We start from the raw sequence: 21,471 nt of genomic DNA on the forward strand, positions 1-21,471 counted from the left end.
ATATGGGGAAGCCAAGAAGTCTACTCAAGGAGAAAGGTATTAAATCGGAAGATTGTGAAGAATCCACACTCCCATAGAGGTATATGTGAGATGATTCCCCTTCATCCACCATGGACTGAGGTGAAATTCCCCTTCAGCGGCTTTACTAGGGAAAGATATTCACGTATTCAAACCTCATGCGCATATGCATGAATGAGTTTGATAATTATATTGTTAAGCAAGAAAATTTTAATATGAGAGTAGAGAAGTCGTCTAATGGAAAATTCTCAAGCTATTAAGTGAATTGCATGATATAGATGGAAGGACTATCTCAATGATGTTAAGATGCTTGTCTGAACGGCTTCATATGGTTCAAACTCAAATTACAGTCAACTCACTGCAGTGCAAAATGACTTGTTAGGAAATAATTCTAAAGAAAAACATGCTTATGAAGTAACAACTGAGAGGTGGTGTCTCTGCCCCGGGATCCTCTATATCCTGAAGAAGGCATCCCGAAGAGTTGAACAAGATTCTCCAGCGAGCTAAAACTGAGAGCTCCATCGAAGAAAAAGAAAAGAGAAACACTCAAGAATGTTGTGGAAATCCTACTGAACACCGCAATGAGTCCTAATGGTATTTCTAATTACTGATGCATGCGCGAAAGTGGTAATGTAGACATGATAAAGATAATGATAAGAATGAGTACTCTGATAAAGAAGAGGGGTTGAAGAGAAGAACACTGAAAAGCATGCTTAAAAATAAAAAGTATACTAAAAGAAGATTTTCATTGTCTGAGAAACATGGCCGTGAAAGAGAACCTTGGGTTCCAAAGCAAATGCCTTTTCCTGCTAAGAAACTAAAATCAAAAGGAAGAAGAATACTATAATGAATTTTGTGATTGGATGAAACCTTTATTCTTGCAAATCCCTTTGACTGATGCCTATTACAATTGCCTCCTTAAACTCAAAGTATACTGAAAGATATTGTTACTAACAAGAGGAAAATCCCCGACGGGAAATTTCCACTATGCTACGCTAGTTACTCTTTCAATGGCAAAGTTCCAAAGAAGTTGGGCGGCCCAGGTATACCTACTATTCCTTTGTTCCATTAAGAATGGTTATGTTAAGACTGCTCCTATGTGACTTGGGGCGGCTGGTGTTAGTGTTATGCCTTTTCTCTTTATGAAGGGCTTTACTTGAGATAAGTTGATACCTACTTGCGATATATCTTTGCCAAATGGCGATGAATCTGTCTGCTATTCCACTATTGGTATATGTGAGGATGTTCTGTTCAAGTTACTAATAAGCGCCTTGATGTTGACTGGCTTTGTTGTGTTGGGAAATGCTGAAGATGATAATATGTCTATTATTCTTGGGATACCTTTTCTTAACACCGCGAAATTTCATTATTGATTGCAATAAAGGAAATGTTACTTTCAATGTTGATATGATAAGAGACACACGCCGTCTATTTTCCCAAGAGGATCGAGAAAGCGTGTGGAGTCACTAACTATTTCTAATGTAGCAAAGAACTATCAAAGTTGGGGCTATCTGTAGTTGTCCTATATGTGAGCCCTAAAGAAGAATCCTCAAACTCTTGTGAAGCTGGATCCCATATCAAATACAGGCTCAAAGGTAACATGATTGATTTGAGGTTTATTTCTTCTTATGCTATGTAAAATTTATTTGGTGGCAAGACTTGATCAGCTGTGTTAACAAATACTTTTTATATGCATAGAGGTGGTAAACAACATCTCTCTCTCCTCCACTTGCTCTAAGTGCATTGTAGCACTTTTAATTTGCAAGTTCCTTAGTTGATTAGAGATTTCAAAAAATTTCTGCAGCGAGTAATAATAAACTTAATACCCGAAGATGTGCATTTTTCAAAGTTTTCAAAAATTAGCGAAAATTACACCGTTGGTCCTATTTTTTCGACGGAGCACACAGGGCACGGAGGATGACTGTGGGGCACCACGGTGCCACACCACCGACGCGCGGCCGGCAGAGAGCGCGCCACCACGCGGTGTGGGCCCCTCTGCCTTCACCACTATCTCATCTCTTTCTCCCGAGTATCTTCTCTCTCCCCGAAAAAACACGGACTAACTTTCTCTCACTCGCGTTTTTGCTCAAGAGCTCGCAAGGATTTTCAGTCTCTTTGCTCGTTGATTTGTCATGCGAAATTTGGCACATTTGCTCTCCGGTATGTGACTCCTTCGATTATCCAAGTAGAATTTTGTTTGGTTGGTATATCTTGAACATTTTGCTGCTGTAGGTAACATGTTTAGTGAGCTTGCATGCTTGTTCCTGAGTGGTAGAAATTAGTTTTGATGCATGATTAGTACTCTAGCAAGTTCCTATGGTAGTTTCCCTCAATTATATGTCACCAAATCAAGTTTTATATTGTTTGTTGAAAAATTTCAGAAAATGGAAGGAGGTAGGCACCAACTCAGCCAACATGAGTTGGAGGTGCCACAGAGTCATGAGGTTCTGATAAGAAGGAGTATATCCCACTTACTATCAGGTGTGCGGATTTCATGAAAATGCGGGGATCTTGCGGGACGTGCAAAGTTTAATCTCTCGTGCCGGGATTGGATGATTTTGTTGATGGGGAACCATGCCAATATATGAAACCGACTATGTCATGCAGTGCAGGATTTTAAATTCAATTGGTCACAATCTAATCCCATGGTTCGAGTACAAAATTTATAATAAAAGCTGTCAACTTGCCATTCGGTGATTTACGTGCAACAATCAGAGTGCCGCAATGGGGATCATGCGAGAAGATAAAGGGATCGCCGCAAGAGTTCTTGGACCTCTTCAAGATGATTTGTCATGGAAGAAGCTTCTCAGAGGATGATGGTAAAATCAGTAGCATTCATTTCCCGGCTATTCGTTACTTTGCTTATTTCATTACCAAGTGCGTTCTAGCGAGAAAGAATGGAAGTAAAGTAACTATCCCGGATCTAGCCTTTCTAGCTGCTCGCATTGCAAGGTAATAGGACTTATAACTTGGGAGCTTTGATAGCCAACGGACTTGCCACTAACGAAGTGAGAGGGGAGGAATTTGTGAGGGGTCTCATCGCCTCTCGCTGTATTAGCTATGCATAATGTAGGACCTCACCAGATCTTGATATTCAGCTCCCCATAGAGAAGCTTGACATAGCTTCCATGATTAAGCATGAATTTCTTTACGATTCGTCTAATTTAGGAAACACTGTCTTACGAGAATAACATTTTACAAGAAATCTTGGACAAGGACTAAGAAAGTTGAAAAATTAGTAGGATTGCTGCACCTTCTCTGTTTAACCTTGATTCGCGGGAGGATTGGTCGGTCACGGAAAGTGCGGTTAATGCATACATAGAGGGAGGAAGCCATCGTGCACGAGATAACACGGATGAGGTCGAGGGAACACCTCGACTCGTCGTCGAATGCGACAAGCTCTTCGCATCAACTTACATTGGGCATGAAGGCCTCCACGTTTTTCTTCGCATCGGTACCTTATTACGACTACTCCATGTATGATCCACCGCGTGGAACCCGGACCCTCGATGGGGTTGAACTCCACTTGGGCCAAAAGCCTAAGCTTAGGGGGAGGTATACCGGCATCACTCATTCTTTGCATATTATGGTTGCTGGATACTTGCACATACTTGTTTAGTCTCTTTGAGTGGTTTTTCTAACGAAAGGAAGATGATATTTGGGAAGTGCTGCCGAGAAAGCAGATTCTGGACTGTTACTAGAAAAATTCGTGCGCACAGCCAGAGCGTTATTTTGAGCTGCCAATTTTTCGCAGGTTCCCCAGGTTGTTATCTAACTTTCATTAGTTGGACACTTTTCGAGCTGAGCAACGTAAGTTTTTGTAAAAATCGATTTCTATATGCTGTCGAGGTTTTGGCAGATTTCGCCATCTCGCTTTTCCCGTGTTTCTTTTAGTTTTCTATTTCTTGTTCTTGCTTTGTTTCTTTCCCAAAACACAAAAAGACCAAAAATATTTCTGTTGTTTCTCTTCATCATTTGTTTATCTTGGTTTCTTGCATTTGTTTCGCTTTATTTGCTATTGCTAGTTTGCTATAAGAAAACCTAAAAAGATTTTGCTTTGTTTGTTTGTTTCCTTTTGTTCTCGTTCTCAAATTCGAAAACACCAAAAATATTTGCTGTTCTTCTTTGGTTTGTAAAGTTCTTTATGATTTCAATGGTCTTCGGTGGCTGGAGCGTGGTTTTCATTTCATATTATCCAAGCTACACAAGTGAAAAGGCAATAATGACGATCTACGACAATCTGATTGTGGTGAGAGGCTGGTATGAGACATCTATTTGTTTTCATTTTTGTACATATACTCATCCATGTGAGCATGCTTAGTTGGTTCATGTGAGGTATATGTTATTTAAGGAAGTCTAGTAGTTCATGATCTCTCATGATTAGCTCCAATTTATTAATATGAGTAGCATGTCATGGATGTTTGCTTGCATTGTTTTATTCATAAGTAAGTATGGCATTGTGGTATCCTCCTCTGAATAATTCATTTATATCGATTTGGCACATGCTCACGCATGCATATGACTGAACAAAAGTCAATTAAGCCTCAATGATTTATATTGCTTCGAGTTCTTGTATCACTTTTATGCCTCGAGTTAATTTATTTTGCCGCAAGCATGATTATGACGATTATTGCTCTCTTGATTTGTCACTCCCTAGTCTTTTGCTAGCCTTCACTTGTCACTTGAGCGGGACGCTGCTGCGTGCCTCAAACACATGAAACCCAAGTTATTCCAGTGTCCACCATAAATGCCTATGCATGGCATTTCAAACCATTCCAAGTAAATTCTCATGCGCTACCTTTAAAACCTTCAAAATGCTTCTCAAATTGTGTTAATGTTTCATAGCTCATGAGGAAGTATGTGGTGTTTAGCTTTCAACCTTGTCATTTACTTTTGACGGACTCTCATATGGACTAGTGGCACATCCGCTTATCCAATAATTTTGCAAAAAGAACTGTGCAATGGGATTCCCGATCCCGAATTAATTAATTTAAATAGACACTCCTCCATGGTTTGTGATTGTTGGACGGCACCGAAGGATTCGGCTAGCCATGGCTTGTGTAAGCAAAGGTTGGGGGAGTGTCATCATCATAATAAAACTAAACTAAAAAGGCACTCCTTCATGGTATGTGATTGTTGGCAGGAACCCGAGGATTCGGTTAGCCATGGTTTGTGTAAGAAAGGTTGGAAGGAGTGCCACATAAAAATGCAAATAAATCATGGGAGCCGCTCTTGAAAGTCCGGTTGGCGAGGTAGTTGGTGTACCCATTACCATTCGTTGACAACAACAAACACCTCTCAAAATAATTTTACTCCTGCTTTACAAATGAAAAGTTCTAGCGCATGTTAATCCCTGCTTCCTGATACGTCTCCGACGTATCGATAATTTCTTATGTTCTATGCCATATTATTAATGATACCTACATGTTTTATGCACACTTTATGTCATATTCGTGCATTTTACGGAACTAACCTATTAACAAGATGCCGAAGTGCCGGTTCCTGTTTTCTGCTGTTTTTGGTTTCGAAATCCTAGTAACGAAATATTCTCGGAATTGGACGAAACGAAGACCCGGGGGCCTATCTTACGCCCACGAACCTTCCGGAAGACCAGAAGAGCATACAAAGTGGGGCCACGAGGTGGCCAAACCACAAGCGGCGCGCGACCAAGGGGGCCCGCGCCGCCCTGTGGTGTGGGCCCCTCGTCGACCCCCGACTCGCCCTTCCGCCTACTTAAAGCCTCCGTCGCGAAACCCCCGATGCGAAAAAACCACGATACGGAAAACCTTGCGAGACGCGCGCCGCGCGGTCCCATCTCGGGGGATTCCGGAGATCTCCTCCGGCACCTGCCGCGGGAGGGGATTCATCTCCCGGAGGACTCTACACCGCCATGGTCGCCTCGGAGTGATGAGTGAGTAGTTCACCCCTGGACTATGGGTCCATAGCGTTAGCTAGATGGTTGTCTTCTCCTCATTGTGCTTCATTGTTGGATCTTGTAGAGCTGCCTAACATGATCAAGATCATCTATACGTAATACTCTATGTTGTGTTTGTCGGGATCCAGATGGATAGAGAATACCATGTTATGTTAATTATCAAGTTATTACATATGTGTTGTTTATGATCTTGCATGCTCTCCAGTTACTAGTAGAGGCTGCGGCCAAGTTTTTGCTTTTAACTCCAAGAGGGAGTATTTATGCTCGATAGTGGGTTCATGCGCATTGACACACGGGACGGTGACGAAAAGTTCTAAGGTTGTGTTGTGCCGTTGCCACTAGGGATAAAACATTGGCGCTATGTCCAGAGGATGTAGTTGTTGATTACATTACGATCCATACTTAATGCAATTGTACAGTTGCTTTGCAACTTAATATCTTGGAAAGGGTTCGGACGATAACACTGAAGGTGGACTTTTTAGGCATAGATGCGGTTGGATGGCGGTCTATGTACTTTGTCGTAATGCCCAATTAAATCTCACTATACTTATCATGCCATGTATGTGCATTGTTATGCCCTCTCTATTTGTCAATTGCCCGGCTGTAATTTGTTCACCCAACATGCTTTTATCTTATGGGAGAGACACCTCTAGTGAGCTGTGGACCCGGTCCATTCTTTAATACTTGAAATACAAATCTGTCTGCAATACTTGTTTTTCTTGTTTTCTCTCTGCAAACAATCATCTTCCACACAATACGGTTAATCCTTTGTTACAGCAAGCCGGTGAGATTGACAACCTCATTTGTTTCGTTGGGGCAAAGTACTTTGGTTGTGTTGTGCGGGTTCCACGTTGGCGCGCAGAATCCCTGGTGTTGCGCCGCGTTACATCCAGCCGCCATCAACCTTCAACGTGCTTCTTGGCTCCTCCTGGTTCGATAAACCTTGGTTTCTTTACGAGGGAAAACTTGCTGCTGTGCGCATCATACCTTCCTCTTGGGGTTGCCCAACGAACGTGTGAAATACACGCCATCAAGCTCTTTTAAGCGCCGTTGCCGGGGTGATCAAGACATGCTGCAAGGGAGTCTCCACTTCTCAATCTCTTTACTTTGTTTTTGTCTTGCTTTATTTTATTTACTACTTTGTTTGCTGCACTTATATCAAAACACAAAAAAATTAGTTGCTAGCTTTACTTTATTCTTGTCTTGTTTGCTATATCAAAAACACAAAAAATTTAGTTTACTTGCATTTACTTTATCTAGTTTGCTTTATTTACTACTGCTAAAATGGCTACCCCTGAAAACACTAAGTTGTGTGCCTTCACTAGCACAAATAATAATGATTTCCTATGCACACCTATTGCTCCACCTGCTACTACAGCAGAATTCTTTGAAATTAAACACGCTTTCTTGAATCTTGTTATGCGAGAGCAATTTTGCAGTGTTAGTTACGAGTGATGCTTGCTGCCCATCTCAATAATTTTGTTGAACTATGTGAAATGCAAAAGTATAAAGATGTAGATGGTGACATTATAAAATTAAAATTGTTTCCTTTCTCATTAAGAGGAAGAGCTAAAGATTGGTTGCTATCTCTGTTGAAGAATAGTATTGATTCCTGGACTAAATGCAAGGATGCTTTTATTGGTAGATATTATCCCCACTGCTTAAATTATATCTTTGAGGAGTAGCATAATGAATTTTAAACAATTAGATAATGAACATGTTGCTCTAAGCTTGGGAAAGAATGAAATCTCTGGTTAAAAATTGCCCAACCCATGGGTGACTACTTGGATGATCATCCAAACCTTCTATGCGGGACTAAATTTTTCTTCGCGGAATTTATTGGATTCAGCTGCTGGAGGTACCTTTATGTCCATCACTCTTGGTGAAGCAACAAAGCTCCTTGATAATATGATGATTAATTACTCTGAATGGCACACGGAAAGAGCTCCACAAGGTAAGAAGGTAAATTCAGTTGAAGAATCCTCTTCCTTGAATGATAAGGTTGATGCTATTATGTCTATGCTTGCGAATGATAGGACTAATGTTGATCCTAATAATGTTCCATTAGCTTCATTGGTTGCCCAAGAAGAACATGTTGATGTAAACTTCATTAAAAATAATAATTTCAACAACAATGCTTATCGGAACAATTCTAGTAATAACTATAGACCATATACTTATAATAATGGTAACGGTTATGCTAATTCTTATGGGAATTCTTACAACAATAATAGGAATACACCCCCTGGACTTGAAGCCATGCTTAAAGAATTTATTAGTACACAAACTGCTTTTAACAAATCTGTTGAGGAAAAGCTCAATAAAATTGATATTCTTGTTTCTAGAGTTGATAGTCTTGCCTCTGATGTTGATCTTTTAAAATCGAAAGTTATGCCTAATAGGGATATTGAAAATAAAATTGTTACTACAGCAAATGCCATCCAAGTTAGAATTAATGAGAATATAAGATTAATGGCTGAACTGCGTGCTAAGTGGGATAGAGAAGAAAATGAAAAACTAGCTGAAAAGGAAAATGCAGCTAAAGTTTGGACTATTACCACCACTAGCAATGCTAATTCTTCACATGTTGCTGCACCTCCTACTATTAATGGTAAAATAATTGGTGTTGGCAATGCTTCTACTCCTAGTGCAAAGCGCGCAAAATTACCTGAAAGCTGCTAAAGCTGCTTGAAACTGCTTGTGATAAAACTGTCTGAAATTTTTTCCAATCTTGGGGATGATAATCCCATTGCTTTAGATTGTAATGATTTAGATTTTGATGATTGCCACATCTCTGAAGTTATAAAGTTCTTACAAAAACTTGCTAAGAGTCCCAATGCTAGCGCTATAAACTTGGCTTTCACAAAACATATTACAAATGCTCTCATAAAAGCTAGAGAAGAAAAACTAAAACTTGAAACTTCTATTCCTAGAAAGCTAGAGGATGGTTGGGAGCCCATCATTAAAATGAGAGTCAAAGATTTTGATTGTAATGCTTTATGTGATCTTGGTGCAAGTATTTGTGTTATGCCTAAAAAATTCTATGATATGCTTGACTTGCCACCATTGAAAAACTGTTATCTGGATGTTAATCTCGCTGATAATGCTAAAAAAAAACCTTTGGGGAGAGTTGATAATGTTCATATTATGGTTAACAATAACCTTGTCCCCGTTGATTTTGTTGTCTTGGATATTGAATGCAATGCATCTTGCCCCATTATATTGGGAAGACCTTTTCTTCGAACCGTTGGTGCTACTATTGATATGAAGGAAGGTAATATTAAATATCAATTTCCTCTCAAGAAAGGTATGGAACACTTCCCTAGAAAGAGAATGAAGTTACCTTATGATTCTATTATTAGAACAAATTATGATGTTGATGCTTCGTCTCTAGATGTTACTTGATATACACTTTACGCGCCTAGGCTGAAAGGCGTTAAAGAAAAGCGCTTGTGGGAGACAACCCATGTTTTTACTCCAGTATTTTTGTTTTATATTTGTGTCTTGGAAGTTGTTTACTACTGTAGCAACCTCTCCTTATCTTAGTTTTGAATTTTGTTGTGCCAAGTAAAGTCTTTGATAGTAAAGTAAGTACTAGATTTGGATTACTGCGCAGTTCCAGATTTCTTTGCTGTCACGAATCTGGGTCTACCTCCCTGTAGGAAGCTCAGATAATTAAGCCAATTTACGTGCATGATCCTCAGATATGTACGCAACTTTCATTCAATTTGAGAATTTTCATTTGAGCAAGTCTGGTGGCCTAATAAAATCCATCTTTACGGACTGTTCTGTTTTGACAGATTCTGCCTTTTATTTCGCATTGCCTCTTTTGCTATGTTGGATGAATTTCTTTGATCCATTAATGTCCAGTAGCTTTATGCAATGTCCAGAAGTGTTAAGAATGATTGTGTCACCTCTGAACATGTGAATTTTTATTATGCACTAACCCTCTAATGAGTTGTTTCGAGTTTGGTGTGGAGGAAGTTTTCAAGGATCAAGAGAGGAGTATGATGCAATATGATTAAGGAGAGTGAAAGCTCTAAGCTTGGGGATGCCCCGGTGGTTCACCCCTGCATATTCTAAGAAGACTCAAGCGTCTAAGCTTGGGGATGCCCAAGGCATCCCCTTCTTCATCGACAACATTATCAGGTTCCTCCCCTGAAACTATATTTTTATTCCGTCACATCTTATGCACTTTGCTTGGAGCGTCAGTTTGTTTTCGTTTTTTGTTTTGTTTGAATAAAATGGATCCTAGCATTCACTTTGTGGGAGAGAGACACGCTCCGCTGTAGCATATGGACAAATATGTCCTTAGGCTCTACTCATAGTATTCATGGCGAAGTTTCTTCTTCGTTAAATTGTTGTATGGTTGGAATTGGAAAATGATACATGTAGTAACTCTAAAATGTCTTGGATAATCTGATACTTGGCAATTGTTGTGCTCATGTTTAAGCTCTTGCATCATATACTTTGCACCCATTAATGAAGAAATACTTAGAGCTTGCCAATTTGGTTTGCATATTTGGTTTCTCTAGAGTCTAGATAACATCTAGTATTGAGTTTTGAACAACAAGGAAGACGGTGTAGAGTCTTATGATGTTTACAATATGTCTTTTATGTGAGTTTTGCTGCACCATTCATCCTTGTGTTTGTTTCAAATAACCTTGCTAGCCTAAACCTTGTATCGAGAAGGAATACTTCTCATGCATCCAAAATACTTGAGCCAACCACTATGCCATTTGTGTCCACCATACCTACCTACTACATGGTATTTATCCGCCATTCCAAAGTAAATTGCTTGAGTGCTACCTTTAAAATTCCATCATTCACCTTTGCAATATATAGCTCATGGGACAAATAGCTTAAAAACTATTGTGGTATTGAATATGTACTTATGCACTTTATCTCTTATTAAGTTGCTTGTTGTGCGATAACCATGTTTCTGGGGACGCCATCAACTATTCTTTGTTGAATATCATGTGAGTTGCTATGCATGTCCGTCTTGTATGAAGTAAGAGAGATCTACCACCTTTATGGTTGGAGCATGCATATTGTTAGAGAAGAACATTGGGCCGCTAACTAAAGCCATGATTCATGGTGGAAGTTTCGATCTTGGACACATATCCTCAATCTCATATGAGAATAATAATTGTTGCCACATGCTTATGCATTAAAGAGGAGTCCATTATCTGTTGTCCATGTTGTCCCGGTATGGATGTCTAAGTTGAGAATAATCAAAAGCGAGAAATCCAAAATGCGAGCTTTCTCCTTAGACCTTTGTACAGGCGGCATGGAGGTACCCCATTGTGACACTTGGTTAAAACATGTGCATTGCAAAGATCCGGTAGTCCAAGCTAATTAGGACAAGGTGCGGGCACTATTAGTATACTATGCATGAGACTCTCAACTTGTAAGATATAACTTTCATAACTCATATGCTTTATTACTACCGTTGACAAAATTGTTTCATGTTTTCAAAATAAAAGCTCTAGCACAAATATAGCAATCGATGCTTTCCTCTTTGAAGGACCATTCTTTTTACTTTTATGTTGAGTCAGTTCACCTATCTCTCTCCACCTCAAGAAGCAAACACTTGTGTGAACTGTGCATTGATTCCTACATATTTGCATATTGCACTTGTTATATTACTCTATGTTGACAATTATCCATGAGATATACATGTTACAAGTTGAAAGCAACCGCTGAAACTTTATCTTCCTTTGTGTTGCTTCAATACGTTTACTTTGATTTATTGCTTTATGAGTTAACTCTTATGCAAGACTTATTAATACTTGTCTTGAAGTACTATTCATGAAAAGTCTTTGCTTTATGATTCACTTGTTTACTCATGTCATTACCATTGTTTTGATCGCTGCATCCACTACATATGTTTACAAATAGTATGATCAAGGTTATGATGGCATATCACTTCAGAAATTATCTTTGTTATCGTTTTACCTCGCTCGGGACGAAGCGAGAACTAAGCTTGGGGATGCTTGATACGTCTCCGACGTATCGATAATTTCTTATGTTCTATGCCATATTATTGATGATACCTACATGTTTTATGCACACTTTATGTCATATTCGTGCATTTTACGGAACTAACCTATTAACAAGATGCCGAAGTGCCAGTTCCTGTTCTACTTGCTGTTTTTGGTTTCGAAATCCTAGTAACGAAATATTCTCGGAATTGGACGAAACGAAGACCCAGGGGCCTATTTCGCCACGAACCTTCCGGAAGACCGAAGAGCATACGAAGTGGGGCCACGAGGTGGCCAAACCACAAGGCGGCGCGGCCAAGGGGGGCCGCGCCGCCTGTGGTGTGGGCCCCTCGTCGGCCCCCGACTCGCCCTTCCGCCTACTTAAAGCCTCCGTCGCGAAACCCCCGATGCGAAAAAACCACGATACGGAAAACCTTGCGAGACGCCGCCGCCGCCGATCCCATCTCGGGGGATTCGGGAGATCTCCTCCGGCACCCTGCCGGAGAGGGGATTCATCTCCCGGAGGACTCTACACCGCCATGGTCGCCTCCGGAGTGATGAGTGAGTAGTTCACCCCTGGACTATGGGTCCATAGCAGTAGCTAGATGGTTGTCTTCTCCTCATTGTGCTTCATTGTTGGATCTTGTGAGCTGCCTAACATGATCAAGATCATCTATCCGTAATACTCTATGTTGTGTTTGTCGGGATCCGATGGATAGAGAATACCATGTTATGTTAATTATCAAGTTATTACATATGTGTTGTTTATGATCTTGCATGCTCTCCGTTACTAGTAGAGGCTCTGGCCAAGTTTTTGCTTTTAACTCCAAGAGGGAGTATTTATGCTCGATAGTGGGTTCATGCCCGCATTGACACAGGACGGTGACGGAAAGTTCTAAGGTTGTGTTGTCTTTGTTGCCACTAGGAATAAAACATTGGCGCTATGTCCAGAGGATGTAGTTGTTGATTACATTACGCACCATACTTAATGCAATTGTCATGTTGCTTTGCAACTTAATGCTTGGAAGGGGTTCGGACGATAACTCGAAGGTGGACTTTTTAGGCATAGATGCGGTTGGATGGCGGTCTATGTACTTTGTCGTAATGCCCAATTAAATCTCACTATACTTATCATGCCATGTATGTGCATTGTTATGCCCTCTCTATTTGTCAATTGCCCGACTGTAATTTGTTCACCCAACATGCTTTTATCTTATGGGAGAGACACCTCTAGTGAACTGTGGACCCCGTTTCATTCTTTAATACTGAAATACAAATCTGCTTGCAATACTTGTTTTTACTTGTTTTCTCTGCAAACAATCATCTTCCACACAATACGGTTAATCCTTTGTTACAGCAAGCCGGTGAGATTGACAACCTCAGCTGTTTCGTTGGGGCAAAGTACTTTGGTTGTGTTGTGCAGGTTCCACGTTGGCGCCGGAATCCCTGGTGTTGCGCCGCATTACATCCCGCCGCCATCAACCTTCAACGTTCTTCTTGGCTCCTCCTGGTTCGATAAACCTTGGTTTCTTTCTGAGGGAAAACTTGCTGCTGTGCGCATCATACCTTCCTCTTGGGGTTGCCCAACGAACGTGTGAAATACTCGCCATCACTTCCCTCTGCGAAGGGTCAATCTTTTACTTTTATGTTGTGTCTCCATCCTTTCTTTGAGCACTTTCTTGAGAGCACAACTTTCATTCTTAGTATAATATGCTTGTCTCAAAATATGATTGATTGTGGTATAACTTTGATGCTTTTATCTTTGACAATCATTACTTCTAGTCTTTCTATGAACTCCAGAGGTGCCCGGGCATTTATGTTTTGCCGATCAAATACAGGCAAGCGAGATACCACTCTATCATACCCTTTTATGAACATTGCAATCCTGCTTATATACATGATTCATGATGCTTATTATTAATTGTTGGTACCTCTTCATGATTGACATAGCTGTTAAATGATCTTATTTGCATGTATCTTATTATGAACTGCTTAAGTATTAGCCATATCATGAGAATATATACATCATATGAACAAATGTGTTCGTGAAAGTTCTTTTATCGCTCAGTTTTTAACTGAATTGCTTGAGGACAAGCAATAAGCTAAGCTTGGGGGGAGTTGATACGTCCAAAACGTATCTACTTTCCCGAACACTTTTGCTATTGTTTTGCCTCTAATTTGTGTATTTTGGATGCAACTAACGCGGACTAACGCTGTTTTCAGCGAAGCTGATTCGGTGTCTCGTTTTTGTGCGAAATCCAACTTTCAGGAAAAACCTCGGGATTTTGACGAAAGGCCCTATTTTCCCAGAATACTGACGGAGCCAGAAGGACAAATCAATTGGAGGCCCAAGGGCCCCACACCATAAGGCGGCGCGGCCTAGGGGGGGCCCGCGCGGCCCTATGGTGTGGCCCCCTCGGCTGGCCTCCGACGCCCTCCTTCGGACTATTTATCGGCCTCGACCTAAAAACGCACGGGAAGAAGTCGAAGTCGCCAGAAACCCTCCAGAACGCCGCCACATCGCGAAACTCCGTCTCGGGAGCCAGAAGTCTCCGTTCTGGCACTCCGCCGGGACGGGGAATTGGAGGAGATCATCGCCGCCATCACCGCCAACGCCTCTCCATCAACCAGCCATGCTTCCCCCATCCATGTGTGAGTAATTCCCCGCTTGTAGGCCGAAGGGGATGGTAGGGATTGGATGAGATTGGTCATGTAATAGCATAAGATTGTTAGGGCATAGTGCCTAGTGTCCGTAATTGGTACTTTGATGATATTGTTGCAACTTGTTATGCTTAATGCTTGTCACTAGGGCCCGAGTGCCATGATCTCAGATCTGAACATGTTATTATTTCATCATGATATTCATTGTTTATGGTCTTACACGCAAGTTGTATACACATGTCGCTGTCCGGAACCAATGGCCCCGAAGTGACGAAATCGGGACAACCGGAGGGGATGGTAGTGACGTGAGGATCACATGTGTTCACGGAGTGTTAATGCTTTGCTCCGGTACTCTATTAAAAGGAGTACCTTAATATCCAGTAGTTTCCCTTGAGGCCCGGCTGCCACCGGCTGGTAGGACAAAAGATGTTGTGCAAGTTTCTCATTGCGAGCACGTACGACTATAATTGGAACACATGTCTATTGATTGTTTTGTACTTGGATACCGTTTTATTATTATCTGCAAATGCCCTGCTATGATTGTTACATGAGTTTCTCTCATCCATGCAACGCCCGTCATCCGTCCCCGTGCCTACAGTATTTTAATCCTGCTGTTTACTAAAATCACTACTGCTGTCTTTGTTACTCTGTTGCTTGTTATTTCACTATCGCCATTGCTATAAAGCTGTTACTACTGATAAACTCTTGCGAGCAAGTCTGTTTCCAGGTGCGGCTGAATTGACAACTCCGCTGTTAAGGCTTTCAAGTATTCTTTGTCTCCCCTTGTGTCGAATCAATAAATTGGGTTTTACTTCCCGCGAAGACTGTTGCGATCCCCTATACTTGTGGGTCATCACGGCGCTAACGAGAAAGATGGCGACTACACTCAATATGACAAGACTCAATATAATGAGGCTCACGAGAGGGCTACTCCATTGACAATCAGCCATTGTTTTGCAACGACGGCTTCACCCAGGCCATGGGCTAGGGCATCACCCAAGCCACAGTCGTGACACTGGCCGCGTCACTTGGCCCGACGGTTGCCTAGGGAAAAAAGGTGAGCCAAAGGACGACGAGCTACACTACCGAAGAGGATAAGTTGCTATGCAATGTTTGGATAGAGATTTCAGAAGATCCCCTTCGTAGAGCCAACCAAAAGGGATTTGCCTACTGGGGACCGTGGGCAAGTACTTGCATGAGCACAAGCTGTTCCCACCATGCCCCTTCTATAGTGATCGAAAATATCTCTCACTTTCAAGGAGGTGGGGTGCCATCCATGCCGAGTGTAGAAAGTTCAAAGGCTCATTCGAGGCGGTGAATAGAAGGGAAATAAGCGGTGTCTCGGCCATTGACATGGTAAACCTCTTCCCGACTTCTCGATGTTCATTGCACATATGTGGGCATATATCATTGATTGTTGTGCGCATGTGTAGGTTGTTTATGTTTTGGAGCACTTCAAGTCCACCTACGAGAACAAGGTCTTCACGTTGAGCCATTGTTGGATATTGCTCAAGGTCACCTAGAAGTGGGAAACACGTACACCCTTTGGAAGAAACTCGAGGACGGCAAGGAGAAGGGCAATGCCAATTTGTCAAAGGACGGTACCATAGACCTCGAATATGATGGCCAATGCCTTGCCAACCCTTCAACCTATAAGGCATGCAGTGGTGGCCGTTCCAAATGGCCAATTGGCTACAAGGCAACCAAGACCGACGTGAACCGTCAAGCTTCCTTATTGGCGTTCCAAGACACCTTGAGGGAGTTGATGGCCAAGAAGAAAGAGCCCATCGCCGAGAGGGAAGAGAGGCGGCACAAAGAGAAAGAAACAACCGCAAAGTATAGGCTCGTCAAGGCCGAATCCAAGGCTAAGCTCATGGGTGTCGATGCAAAGTCCAAGGTTTTGGAGGCCAAAGCCAAGATTATGGCTGAGAAAATCCGGGTCATGCTCACCGACTTGGCCACCATCTCCGACCCGGTGCAAAGGTTTGGATTGAGAAGAAAAAAAAAAATCCTAGCACGCAATATAATATATTATGTCATTTTGCATATTTTAGAGTAACTTGCTAGGCGGTGCATGGAGAGCAATGACACATATTTTCCACATTATTTAGTTGCCAATTACTATGTTTTATGTTGCAATTGGGAAATGAATTTCCCAACTCGCCAGGCACCCTTGGCCAGCTCGGACATAACAAATTGTACCGGTCTCAAGTAGTTGTAGTAAAACCCGACCTGTTGACCCTTTTGCTTGGCCTAGCAGTGAATCTCCACCTCCAATCTATCTGCGAGCCGATCCAAACAAACCAAAATAAATTGAATGAGTCGCTATTTTAGATCGCTTGGCAGAAGATGCCATTATACATAACCCACGAAAAAATCGTGTGTGAATGATACCTGATCCGGTCTGAATAATTTCAGATCGATTCCATGCATATATTTGTCGATTGATCAATCAACCGATCGCAAGTGGAGACCGATGAACTGAATAATCAATCGTGTTTTCCAGCATCAGCTTGCCAAGGGCCAACGCACTCTCGCGACACCAGTGGCCACGGAGTCATAAAGCTCATAATCTACAGCGGCTTTACATACAAATCTAGCGCCTGATTTTTTACCTAAAAAATTCCGACCTGAAAGAAAACAGCAAGCGAGAACAGATCGGCGTACGAACGAACACTTGTTTATTCCTCTGTTGTGGTAGTATTAGATTTGCGGGGCGGGCCGTGCCCGCTCACCGCGCTCGCTCGCCGGCGAACTCTGACGGGCAGGCCGCCCGCGAACGTGGCCGTGAGCCCCGGCGCGAACTTTGGCCGGCGCGAGCTCCGCCCGACCGTCTCAACGTCGAAGCTCCGGACCACGGCCACGATGACGGCCTTCATCTCCATGAGCGCCAGGTCCTTGCCCACGCACACGCGCACGCCGGCCTGGAACACAGGGTACCGGTACGGGCTCACCGGCACGAACCGCCCGCCGCGGAGCCACCGCTCCGGCCGGAACTCGGCGCAGTCGGGGCCCCACACGGACTCCATCCGCCCCATGGCGTAGGCGTGGTAGGTCACCCGCGTGCCCTTCGTCACGGCCGTGCCGTCCGGGAGCGTGTCGTCGCCCGCGGCGAACTTGGAGTCGAACTGCACCGGCGGGAACAGCCGCATGCTCTCGTACAGCGCGGCGTGCACGTAGTGCATGTCCTTGAGCTTGCCAAAGACTGGTCGGTCGTCGTCGTCGCCGGCGACGCGCGAGACCTCGTCCCGGATCGCGGCGGCGGCCTCCGGGTGGTCGGAGAGGAGCAGGAAGAAGGCGGTCAGCGCCGAGGCCACGGTGTCGCGGCCGGCGAGCATGAAGCTGACGACGATGTCCCGGAGGTACCTGTCGTCGCTGATGGACCCCATGAACCGCGACAGGAGGTCGCTCCCGGACGAGGCGCCCAGCTTGTGCCGCTGCCGGATGACCTCCGTGGCGAACGCGTCCACGAGGCGCACCGAGTCACGGAGCTTCCTCTCGTCCCCGACGTTGAGGAGCCGCTTTAAGCGCCATACGATTTGCATTGGCGCGATGGCGCGCCGCGCGGAGAGCATGGACGCCGCGTCGAACGCGTCCACGAACGCCGAGACCGGCATGGACAGCTCGAGGCAGCCCGGGTCGAGCCCGAAGGAGATCTTGCAGATGCAGTCGAAGGCGAAGCGGCGGAACACGTCCTGCAGGTCCAGCACCTTGCCATCGGCGCCGTCAGAGGAAGCAGAGTGGAGCAGGGGAACGAGGCGGGAGCGGAGCTCGGAGGCCACGACGCTCGCCGCGTACGCTCTGATCGCGGGGGAGGCCAGCTCGGCGGCGGCGAGCTTGCGCTGGAACATCCAGGCCTCCCCGTCGACGTTGAAGATCCCGCGGCCGAGGAAGTCGGCGAGGATGGCCGAGAAGGGCGCGCCTTTGGGGTAGTTGTCGAACCGTGCGCGCAGCATGTGGTCGACGGTGACCGGGTTGGCGGTGAGCACGTTGCGGAGGACGTGGACGTGGACGGTCCGCGACGGCGAGGCGCGCAGCAGGTGGGCGTACCAGTCGCAGAGGTTGTCGAACTCGCCGGCCCACGATGCCGTCAGGTAGGCCTCGCACACCGCGCAGTCGCACCACCACGGCGGGCGGGTGCGCGCCACGGCCAGCAGGGCGGCGAGCGCCACGGTGCACGCCGCGAGCGCGAAGAAGGCGCCGGCCACGTGCGGCTGCAGCTGGGAGGTCGAGAGCGCCTCTGCGGCAGCCTCCATGACGATCTCGACGGCCTTAGCGCACCGGTGCTATGTTTTCGCGTGCGTTCGTGCGCGGGCTTTCATACGCGGGCGGGCGGGCGAGGAGCTGTGTGTGCCCCCGGACGAGGCCGTTTTATACTCTCCCGGTCACTCGTGGTTGAAGCGAGTGTATGGGACTGTCGTGCGCGTGTGTATGGGCAAAGACTCCTCTCCTGTACTTTCCACCGTAAGTTTGACCACTCAGTGACACACACTGGGTCTGTCACGCTCACTCTTAGTTGGATTTGAGCACATTCGTTTTCCTTCCTGACTGTTCTATCCAGCCCATCGCGTACGTCCTCAGGCATCTCCAATGCATCGACGCAGTTCAGACGTCTAAATTATTCTCGAGCATCCGTTTGCGTTATCTGGCGGACGCGAAAATGACCGCCACGCATAAATTGTCCATTTGCGTCGGGAGCCACCCCCAGCGGTCCGACGATTTTGGACATCTCACTGTTTTGTTTTCTTGCTCCTTCTTTTTATTTTTGTTGAAGAACTCCAAGTTCAAATGTATTTAACATACAAACTAGAGAACAAATTTAAAAATAAAGAAACTATAAGCTAATTCTTGGCCTTCTTGTTAGAAGGCCCTACCTCGTCGTCCTCGCGAACGCGCCTCTTGCTTGTCACCTCCTCCTCGGAAGAGGAACTGCCGGACGACGCGTCCGTGGAGGAGTTCCAGTTGGACGAAGTGGCGTCTTCGTCGTCGTCGTCGTTGAACGGATGTCGACGCGCCGCCTGCGCCCTTGCCCGGGCCCTGGCCTCCTTCCTTGCCGTCGCCTTCTCGTCCGCCGCCTCCAGCGCCTCCCGCTGGGCGAACTTGGGGTCGTCCTCCTCCTCCTCCTCCTCGCTGTCGCTGCCAACGGGGCATTCGTCCTCCTCCTCATCCTCCTCCTCCTCGCCGTCGCTGCGGGGCCTTCGTTGTGGGGACCCCGGACTAACGGTCCGAAATTCCCTGTTATGTATACAGTTCACGATCCCATGATCAGTGCGCCGTGAACACATAACCGAACTGATATCAAACTATTTTTATTAGCAAAACAGTACACTGGCAGATTTCCATTTTTAATTGTTGTTTCACAAATTTCAAACAATTAAAAAGGGCGGGAACGTCTAAATAGCAAGACATACATGCACACAGCAAACAGATACAAACACTCAAGGCAGCACACTAGGGATCCACAAGCAATCATCACACCAGACATGGTACTCTAAGTACCCAGAAATTCCTAATGCGCGGGGTAGCTCAATCAAAGCGATTGAGTTTGTCCTATCCGTCCTATAGGTTTGGGGCTGGTCGCATATGTTGACGTCTTCATAACGTTAGCATCAGCTTCAACTTGGATCCTTGTAGCAGTTGGTGGTGAAGGGGCCGGGTGTTGAGTCGTTGATGTTGAGGCAGAGGAGAAGGCTGCGTAGAACTTCTAGTCTCGACATCCCGGAAACATGAGGTCTTCGAAGAGGTAGCTGTTGAGGTGCTTCTGAAGTAGAGCTCTTCTCGTGGCTGGCCTAAAAATAACTAGTCAAGAAATTGAGAACTTGATCCTTGATGACTGCGAAAGTGCGAGTCCAAAGAGGAACAAGGTCAACTCTCTGACAGACTTTGGTGACAACCAAAGACATGATCCTTTATCCCTTTATGTGCACGGCTAAGTCGGCATCCAATCATCAATAGCTGTCGTTGGAGATACACGAGTCTTCCCGAGGGATTGATCCATCTTTGAGTTTTAGTCTCCGGTCTGAGTTGGGGACATCGTCTAACATGTGGGTTTGAAGTGGATGAGACAATAGAGTAAGAATTTTCAAACATTTTAATAAAGCGGAGAGATAAGAATTTAGAAGCTTTGAAGAAATAAGAGGAGTAGAAGCTATGCTTCCTACTAAAGAAATAATTTGTTTCGTAAATAGTTTTTCCCAATTACTTGTTTCCTAACTAACGTCCATGCTAACTAAGGTCTCCTACAGTCAGGATAGCTCTGATACCAGCTCTGTGGGGACCCCGGACTAACGGTCCGAAATTCCCTGTTATGTATACAGTTCACGATCCCATGATCAGTGCGCCGTGAACACATAACCGAACTGATATCAAATTACACCATCCAATTACAAAGCGGAATAAGAAAATTACAAAGTGGTCACATGACCGATAATTACATAATACCTCGAAGGGCCTAACTAAACATCAGAGTAGCATCATCACTTCAGCAGCACAGTACCCAAGTCATCTGCCATAACCCTACAGGCAACTGACTGGGAAGACGTTCCTAGCTCGCATAGACGTCGCCAACTCCTTCTTCATCTGTCGAACTCCTTCAAGTCTGGCCAAGTAAATAGCCAGGGACAAAGCCGTGAGTACATTTGGAATTGTACTCGCAAACCATTTACAAGGTAACATATCAAGGAGAACAAGGTACCGAGGACTAACTAGGAGATCAAGAGGGAATGACCACTTATATAACAAGAATATGTTATGTAGAAGAGAAGAAGTGTTTTAGGGGAGTTAGCATCTCAACTTCATGGGTGAAGGAGATGAGAGAATATATCTAAGACCTCACTACTAGACTTAATTTAGGAAGATCTTTCACGACATAAA

General features: G+C 44.4%; 1 protein-coding gene across 1 annotated transcript; it reads right to left on the reverse strand.

The window, feature by feature from the left end:
• Nucleotides 1–17,279: 17,279 nt before the first annotated feature.
• Nucleotides 17,280–18,854, reverse strand: LOC124662819 (cytochrome P450 94C1-like). The gene has a single exon (XM_047200612.1). It carries the CDS (start codon nucleotides 18,852–18,854, stop codon nucleotides 17,280–17,282), a length of 1,575 nt encoding a protein of 524 aa, XP_047056568.1.
• Nucleotides 18,855–21,471: the final 2,617 nt, after the last annotated feature.

The sequence above is a fragment of the Lolium rigidum genome, chromosome 6, assembly GCF_022539505.1.
Source record: "Lolium rigidum isolate FL_2022 chromosome 6, APGP_CSIRO_Lrig_0.1, whole genome shotgun sequence".
NCBI lineage: Eukaryota > Viridiplantae > Streptophyta > Magnoliopsida > Poales > Poaceae > Lolium > Lolium rigidum.